This window comes from Salvelinus fontinalis, unplaced genomic scaffold (assembly GCF_029448725.1).
Source record: "Salvelinus fontinalis isolate EN_2023a unplaced genomic scaffold, ASM2944872v1 scaffold_2177, whole genome shotgun sequence".
NCBI classification, from domain to species: domain Eukaryota; kingdom Metazoa; phylum Chordata; class Actinopteri; order Salmoniformes; family Salmonidae; genus Salvelinus; species Salvelinus fontinalis.
Genome location: NW_026602386.1, coordinates 8,402 through 17,781, shown reverse-complemented (window position 1 = coordinate 17,781; position 9,380 = coordinate 8,402). Strand labels below are relative to the sequence as shown.

Below are 9,380 nucleotides of genomic sequence, written 5' to 3'. Positions count from 1 at the left end.
GCAAGGCGATATCAAGAGTAATGTGCGTAACCAGGAACTGACATTCTGCCAGACCACTGACTCGAATAGCTGCCACCCGGTCCCGCTTCATTCCACGTTCTACTGACTGTTGACATATAGTGGAAGGCGTAGGAAGTGCAAACAGATCCATATCTTACTGGGATGTGAAAAGGCGATGAGTCAAAAATCAACCAGCCCCAGAATTTCCACTTCCTGTTTGGAAGTTTGCCTGCCCTATGAGTTTTGTTATACTCACAGACATAATTCAAACAGTTTTAGAAACTTCAGAGTGTTTTCTATCCAATAGTAATAATAATAATATGCATATATTAGCATCTGGGACAGAGTAGGAGGCAGTTCACTCTGGGCACGCTATTCATCCAAAAGTGAAAATGCTGCCCCCTATCCCTAAAAGGTTTTAAACAATGCCACTTAATATAATCATGTTTACATACCCTACATTACTCATCTCATATGTATATATACTGTACTCTATATCATCTACTGCATCTTATGTAATACATGTATCACTAGCCACTTTAAACTATGCCACTTTGTTTATGTTAGAGCCGATTTGGGCATATTTTGTATAAAAGACTGAACATACTGAGCTCCATGTACATTTGTGTAAATATATTAAATATTAATGTATATGATGAAATATTAGGTACGTACCTTTATGATTTATTTACCGGATTGAGATATATTCATTTGTTATTAGTGTAACTCAGTTTTTACCCCCCCCCTCTTGCCCATTCATTGTACTGTGTTAATTGTGTTAGTATAAAGGCAGGAAGTTGGGCCTTCGGGGGGAGGAGTCCTTGCTAGATGCGGGAGCGGTATAGTTTTTTGACCATATAGACATATAGACATACAGATAGGTCATATTATATATTTGCATTTCAAGTAATCTCTGCTTTAAGTTGATTGGAGAATACCTTTTGTTAGATAAGAAGAATAAAAAAAAATTGTTGCACTATATCCCTGGATCTCATTGAATGTTTGGCCGTTTGGAAACGTTAAGTGTGGACTGTATGCGTCCGAAACAACCCCGCTTCAGGCTTGGGCAGTGGCTATGGTAAAGAGGAAAGGAAGCCACTACAGTTTACATACCCTACATTAGTCATCTCATATGTATATACTGTATTCGATACCATCTACTGCATCTTGCCTATGCCGTTCTGTACCATCACTCATTCATGTATCTTTATGTACATATTCTTTATCCCTTTACACTTGTGTGTATAAGGTAGTAGTTGTGGAATTGTTAGGTTAGATTACTTGTTGGTTATTACTGCATTGTCGGAACTAGAAGCACAAGCATTTCGCTACACTCGCATTAACATCTGCTAACCATTTGTATGTAACAAATAAAATTTGATTTGATTTTGAGTTGTGAGCTTTGGAGACATGCTGCTACTGTAGCTTTCATCGACTTGGTTAAGCCCTGAATCGAGGTCATTCCTCCCACTAAGTTAATAGACTTGCTTTTTCAAATATATTTTACACTAATAAATTGCTTTCATTTGTGGCCCAAAATACGTTTATGTTTGTGGTGATTTAAACTGATACATCTTTTCCAATAGTAAAGTCTTACTGATTCCCCCATTTTTATGTAAGCTTCAAATAGTAGCCTAGCAGTAAAAGAGGTGAGCCAGCAACTGGAGGGTTACCAGTTCGAATCCCGGGTCAGACGCAAAGAAGTGAGCTAGTAACCAGAGGGTTGCTGGTGTGAAATCCTAGATACCATATCCTGCCGTTGTGCTCTTGAGCAAGGCACTTAATCCCCCACAACAGCAGCGCCCAGTGTGGCAGCCTCCTGCACCTCTCCTAAACCTGTGTATGTACACTGAGTATACCAACAATTAAGAACACCTTTCTAATATTGAGTTGCAACCCCCTTTTACCCTCAGAACAGCCTCAATTTGCTGGGGGAGGACTCTACAAGCTGTTGAAAGTGTTCCACAGGGATGCTGACCAATGTTGACTCCAATGCTTCCCATAGTAGTGTCAAGTTGGCTGGATGTCCTTTGAGTGGTGGACCATCCTTGATACACACAGGTAACTGTTGAATGTGAAAAACACAGCAGGATTGTAGTTCTTGACACAAATCGGTGCACCTGCTTGGCACCTACTACCATACCCCGTTCAAAGGCACTTCAATCTTTGGTCTTGCCCATTCACCCTCTGAATGGCACACATACACAATCCATGTCTCAGTTGTCTCAAGGCCTAACAATCCTTCTTTAACCTGTCTCCTCCCCTTCATTTACACTGATTGAAATGACATCAATAACGGATCATAGCTTTCACCTGGTCAGTCTATGTCATGGAAATAGCAGGTGTTCTTAATGTTTTGTATACTCAGTGCTTGTATTTCGGAGGGCTTGGGTTAAAAGCGGAAGTCAAATTTCAGTTGGACCTTGTGTGTAATTGCTCAATAAAGTGGAGCAGTCTTGGATTCCTCTGGGGAATCCCCTGAATACAGCTGCCCGATGTGCTGGCATATGAAGCACCTGGAAAGCAGGAATGGAGTTGGCTAGCCAAGTGGGCAATCTCCTTTGCACCATCTAGACAAACATGTAATACTAAACTACACAACAGGTTGTACGTGTACAGTATTACATACCCATCTCTACACCTGGTCTTGTCTCGCGGTGTTCCCGGTATGTCAGTTGCTGGTAGAAAAGACACAGCCCCTTCATAGTGGTGATGTGTCAGGGACGTCTTAAAACCTGCACAAAACAACATCATGCCATATCACTAGCAACAGCAACAGACTACCGTAACAGTCCCAATGGTTGTATTTCCTAAAACAGCTAAAGCTACTCCTCTGACCCACCTGAAAAGCCATATCTGGCTGGTCCCATCCAGCGTTTCCTCTCGCTGTCTGCCAGCACGTCACCAGAGAAACCGTATCCAAGCAGGGAGATGGAATACCTCAAGAATGTGTTGTGATGGACCGAGCACACGTCCATTGGCTGGAAGTCTCCTGTGAAGGCAGGAGTCTAGTATGAGTGATCCTCCACAGATACTGTGTGTGTGGGGTACAGTGTCTTAAAGAGGTGTGATGACACACTATGTGCTTTTACTATAAAAAAAAGCACACCCATCCACCCACACTGACCTCCAGCAGTTTCTTCTTATCTCAAAAGCTTTGAATAAGTAGGTCACGGCTGTCACTTGTTGGTCAGCTGAGTGTGCCATAGCGATAACATAGAAGTGACAAACACGAGACATTTCTGTTCACAATGAATCTCCAGGAAAGAACTGGAACAGAATGCAGAATGCTTATGCTACTAGTCTGTGCTGTATAAAAATGTCAGTTACACTATTTTTAAAGGCATTTTAATTGCCTGCACCCACCCACTATGACATGTAAAGCTGAGGTCACAGGGTCATTGATGCCGGCAGTGGCATAGCAGATGCAGTCCGTTGAACCTGGATACCACACAAAACAAGACAATGATACATTATGTTCCTGCCTACACAGACAAAAGCTAGCAGTGTGTGCGTTTGTAATAATAATAATTTGGTGGGTGCTTATAATTGTCCCCTCTCATACATGTACAAGTGTGTACTAATATGCATGTATTGGAAATGTTTATTGCATATCCCAACACCCTTGGAGACTGGGATCACGGCCAGGGTGTGTGTGTGTGTGTGTGTAAGATGGAAAGCGGAAATCAACAGATAGTGTAGTGTACATGAAATGGACCTCATGGTTGACATTAGTTTGTAAACTTACGCAGTCAGGTCATAAACTGAGCTATTGATGTGATCATTGCTATGTAAACATAATGGTGTGTTTTTTAAAACTTTATTAGGATCCCATTAGCTGTTGCACATGCAGGAGCTACACTTCCACATAAAACAAATTATACGACAGAGTACAGAATAGCTATAGACAAGAACATTGTTACATTAAATCCAAAATATTAAATCTAAATAAGAGGATCACGTGACCCCTGAACGAGATGGCCGCATGAACTAGGAGCTCCGCACAAGTAGTTTCCAATTCTTAATCTTACCCCCACTTCAAGTTTAAACTCATTTAGCTTTAGTCAAAAAGTCATGGCGGCTACAAAAGGCGACACTACAGGTGACATTTTTACCCGGACTCGAGCATTAGCGACGGAAAAAGCCTCCAAGAAGCAGCTAGCTTCAGAAAAAGCTAGCGCGAGAGGACCCTTAAATCTATTGACATGGAACTGCCATGGTCTAGGTCATGCAATAAAACGGAAAAAGATACTATGTGCTCTAAAAAAGGAAAAAGCAGACATCGCGCTATTGCAAGAGATACACCTCTGTGATGCTGAACATGCCAAACTCCGCAGAGCTTGGGTGGGACAGGTGTATTTCTCATTCTTTCAAATCCAACAGTAGAGGTACGCCTTTGTCCAACTCTGCTTTGACCTCTGCAAAAACATCGAGGTCACAGAGCTGGAAATTCAACACCTCCATGCTATCAAACGAAGCATTCCATACATTGGTAACTACATGGATAGACAACTACACACAAGACAACAAAGAATCTCCTGCTTCTCCGGCGACAATGTGGGACGCTGCTAAAGCCACACTAAGAGGTCATCTAATTGCATATGCTTCCTCTAAGAAAAAAGCAATGGAAGCACACAGGCTAGATCTGGAGGGGGAGCTGGAACGCTGTGAAAAAGTACATAAACAATCCCCAGACAGCACCTCCTGGAGTCAACATAAAGCAGCCAAAGCCAAACTGAATTTGGACTATACTCGGGAGATAAAAAAAAATAATAATAATAATAATAATAATCTTTACTAAACAGAAATACCATGAGTAAAACAATAGGCCATGTAGATTACATGCTTATCAATTAAAAAAAGAGCAGTCAGAGCATACAATTATGGCTATCCAAACAGCAGAGGACGAGGTCACATATGACCCAAAAAATATCAATTTAACTTTTCATGATTTTTACTGCAAACTATATACCTCTGAGAGAAAACACACGGAGGCAGAACTCCACTCCTTCCTAGAGGGAATCTCGCTACCTAAACAATCAGAGACCGACCAAGAAGATCTCAACTCCCCCTTCACTCCTGAGGAGGTCCAGGAGGCAATCACCTCCATGCCACCTAACAGGTCCCCAGTCCCAGATGGATTCTCCAGAGAGTTCTACAAAGCTTTTTAGCCCCAGCTTAGCCCTATTTTCATGCCAATGCTGGAGGATTTTTGCAAAAACGGAGTTCTCCCAGAATCAATGCACACAGCTCGCATTACAGTGTTGCTCAAAAAAGACAAGGACACCATATCCTGCTCCTCCTTCCGGCCCATAAGCTTGTTGGATTCCAAATTGCTCGCCAAAAGACTAAACACTCTTCTTCACAAAATAATAAAAGTGGACCAAACTGGATTTACTAGATACAGATACTCTTCTGACAACATTCGCCGTCTTTTTGATATTATTGATCAAGTAAACGCACAGAAGACCCCTGTCCTGCTGGCTTCACTGGATGCTGAGAAGGCGTTCGACAGGATGGAGTGGCGCTTTCTGTTCTCAGTCTTAGAAAAGTTCAATATGGGCCCAAACTTTATTAAATGGATCAAATCACTATACTCTCATCCAAATGCCATGGTGACTACTAACGGACCAAACTCTGACAGATTCCATTTGGGATGGGGCACAAGACAAGGGTGCTCGCTGTCCCCCCTGCTCTACTTGTTGGGGGCGGAGCCTCTGGCAGAGTTGATAAGGAGCAATCCAAGTATTATAGGTGTTCCTGCAGGCGGCCTGCAGCACAAGATTTCGCTTTACGCGGATGATGTCTTGCTCTACATATCCAACCCTGAGAAATCCCTTCCTCCCATTTTAGACACAATTGCTCAGTAAGGCACGTTTCCAGGTTCTAAGATTAATTTTAACAAATCCACTGTCTGCCCTCTCAATATTACACTCACCAGTTCTATGAAGACACTATGTCCATTCCAATGGAAGACACAGGGGTTTCAATACCGTGGGATATTCATAACACCAGATCTGAATAGGCTTTTCAAGGAGAATTATCTTCCACTCCTGGATCGAATCAAGAACGATCTGCAAACCTGGATCTCCCTCCCAATTAGCTTACTAGGAAGAATTAATGTCATCCGTATGAACATCCTCCCTAGACTGAACTATTTATTTCAGATGCTACCATGCTACCTCCCAGCTTCCTTTTTCAAAACAATTAACCAAAGCATCACCAAAATTTATATGGGGCAATAAAAAACCTAGGATCAAGCTCTCCACTCAATCGAAAGCTGAATCTAAGGGCGGTCTTGCCCTTCCCTCCCTTCAATTGTACTACTGTTCTGCCCAAATCCGCAACATGCTAACATGGATCACAACAGACAAGCGTCAACGTGGATCCAGATAGAAGCCCAATCCTGTGGTTCATTGCCACTAAGCTCAACTATATTCATTAATAACTTTAGTGAAGTGGGCAACATAGCCAAAACCTTTGTGATTTACAGCACCCTACTAGCGTGGAGGGACTGTAAGAAATACCTGGGCATTTCCTCCCAAAAATGTTCTCACTCGCCTATAGTAGGCAACCCAGACTTGCCAAAAGACCTGAGGGATGCCAACTTTAATCTTTGGCATACTCTAGGAATCAGGACCTTTTCAGACCTATTTCATCAGAAGACCACTACACTGAAATCCTTTCAAGAGCTCTGCAGTGAATTCAATGTGCCAAGATCCCTTTTTTTTTTTATATCTTCAAACTAGACTAGTCATTTCCTCATTTACTTCCAAGAGGGGGTTTAGAACTCAGTTGAATGAAGTTGAAACCCTTCTTGCCACAGCACAATCCATTAAAGGCAAAATATCTTATATCTATAGACTCCTTTCTGAGAAAGGAGGCTCCTCCTTTGAAAATAATCTGGGAAAAGGACCCTGGTCTGACTATCAGTGATGAGTTATGGGCGGAGGTTTGCGACAGGGTATACTGCTCCTCTACTAATGTAAAAATGAAAGAATCTAATTACACATTTTTGTACAAATTTTATTACACTCCCTTGAGACTCCATAGAATGAAAACAGACATTTCTCCTAACTGTAAAAGATGTACCTCTGAAAGTGGAACCTATATGCATGTATTTTGGAGCTGTAGAAAGATTGCCAGATTTTGGCAATCTATACATACTGCTGCACAGAAAATACTAGATGTACAGTTTGATATGACCCCGTGTATCTATCTTCTTAATGCCCAGCAGGACTTTGTTCTTGATCCTGACAGAGAAAAGTTGCTTATGACCATTACATACTTTGCTAAGAAATGTATTCTTCTATTGTGGGCCTCTAGTACCTCTCCTACATTTAAAATGTGGATTGACCAGATTGTTGACTTTCTCCCTCGTGAAAAGCTCACTTTTGACCTACACAAGAGACAGCCCAAGTTTGATAGACTCTGGTCTCCACTACTCAACTATATTTCAAATTGGACAGAGCGAATGGGGTGATCAGGGAGATGAGCAGATGCGTGTTGTGTAAGGTGCTGTAAAATCTAAAAACGAATTATTGGCGTCATCTCAGCTAAGGCTGGAAATAGCTAATAAAGAACCTTGATAGTGCTGCTGCAAGTTCTATATTTTAAATTTTGTAATAATTATTCTTTGTGTATATATATATAACAATTTTTTATTAATTTTTTTTTTTTTAAGTCTGTCACATCTGTGAATGTGGAATGTGTTTGGTTGGTTGATTGAAAAACAAACTTTAAATTGAAATATATATATATATATATATATATATATAAATAAGATTCTACATTGTCAAGACACCAAGAGAGGAGAATGCTTGCAGATGGCATGTATAGAATGTGTACGTGCTTGTGAATGTCTGCGTGTGGTCTTGACTAACCTGCGGATATAATGCCGATGCGGACACTACAGGGTACCAGCTTCTCCTCCGGGCTGTTCTGGTCCACTCCGTTATCCCTCTGTGTTCGAGAGACCAGGCCCTGAACTATCTCGCTGAACATGCCGTCCCTGCCTACACACACCACTCTGCATAGAGGTCAAAGGTCATGTAACACAGAGGTCAGAACAACAAAACTGATCTTTTTGTTTGTCGTTTGAGATTAATATACTTGACCAGGGGTGTTTTTAGTTCAACTGTGATTGGTTGAATATGATTTAGTGACGGTTGAGCTGAAAACCAGACTACAAAGAGGTCTTTAAAACAGACCTTTGATTACTATAGCGACAATGACATTGAGAACATCTCCATCCTCGACTCATCCATCATATTTCTTTAACTCCGCCTCTGTCTTCAGGTGGTCCCTGGCATGATTGGCATGCTCTGTAACTATGACAACCAATGACCAGGAAAGAGTTAGACGTCTTAGCATGCTTCACGTTTGTCTTTCAAGTGCTTCTTGTAGTTGGGATACACTTGAAATGTCAACTTGAACAGGTTAACAATTGATTCATTTATATCGCATTATGTTTTCCTAATTTGTTGCATAAATTGATATTTTGGACTTAAGGCGTAATCATTCACTCACTTGGAGCAATATATCGACTAAGCATTTTCCATAAAGAAGTCTGAGATTGCAGAAGTCCTAAAGTAGACATTTTCTCTTCTCTAATTGTTAGACATTGAAACAATTTGAAGCTAAAGGAATAGTTTGATTTTATGTGCAAACATTTTCACACCCACCTTAGAAGTTTTATATATCTTTATTTTTTTTTATTTTTTTTTTTTACAATTGTTCAAATACTGTATCAATATTTTGATATCAACCGAAGCAGCTGTATAGTTAAATGCAATTCGTCAAAATATATGACTTTGACAAATGTTCACAGTCTTTCGCTAGTCTGAGAAGTAAACGGGATGTAAAGGAATCCAGTATTCAACGACCATCATCCTTTCCAATGAGGAACTAGGATGATAGATGGCGGCCGTACATGATGTCATATTCCTGTGCGGCCTGAGAGAGCTTGTGCCCATTTGCCTAGAGTGAACAATTTGACTTGGCCCATAAAGACTCATCTATTATTAAATCATGTTTAATGTCTTTGGCAGGCACTCACCAATCACATCCGTGGAGATGGAGGCACAGGCGAAGAGAGGCGAGACTTTCTGCTCATAAATGCACTTGCTGCTTGCCCCCATAAGGGTTGATGTACACCAGCAAATGCTTGGGTCTGCTAGCTGCAAAAAGTCAAGTGAAAGCAATAGTACTGAACAATTAGTGCTCTTTGAGGTCGGTTTGGTTTCGGTTAGATTATTGAAAAAATAATCACGGTTTTCGCTAATGTATTTAATGCTTTAAAAATGAAATAACTGCCAAAACATTGAACATATTCCATCGTCTCTGTCAGGTCCACATTGGTAGACATCAATAGAAAAATA

The 9,380-nt window shown here is 41.0% G+C and overlaps 1 protein-coding gene across 1 annotated transcript; it reads right to left on the bottom strand.

The window, feature by feature from the left end:
* Window positions 1-2,437: 2,437 nt before the first annotated feature.
* On the bottom strand, window positions 2,438-8,235 carry LOC129850682 (ceramide kinase-like). The gene is made up of 5 exons (XM_055916954.1): window positions 7,884-8,235; window positions 3,367-3,441; window positions 2,843-2,992; window positions 2,630-2,735; window positions 2,438-2,516 (listed from the first exon to the last, which is right to left on the bottom strand). The coding sequence occupies exons 1-5, from the start codon at window positions 8,002-8,004 to the stop codon at window positions 2,438-2,440; spliced, it is 531 nt and encodes a 176-aa protein (XP_055772929.1). The 5' UTR covers window positions 8,005-8,235.
* Window positions 8,236-9,380: the final 1,145 nt, after the last annotated feature.

Bases quoted from the DNA above. Each gene is read 5' to 3' on its own strand.
- LOC129850682 (XM_055916954.1), bottom strand. From the start codon at position 8,004: ATGTTCAGCGAGATAGTTCAGGGCCTGGTCTCTCGAACACAGAGGGAT. The intron at 2,993-3,366 runs GTGGGTGCAGGC...CTGCCTTCACAG, and splicing joins AGCTTTACATGTCATAGTGG to GAGACTTCCAGCCAATGGAC. The intron at 2,736-2,842 runs GTGGGTCAGAGG...TGTTTTGTGCAG, and splicing joins AGCCAGATATGGCTTTTCAG to GTTTTAAGACGTCCCTGACA.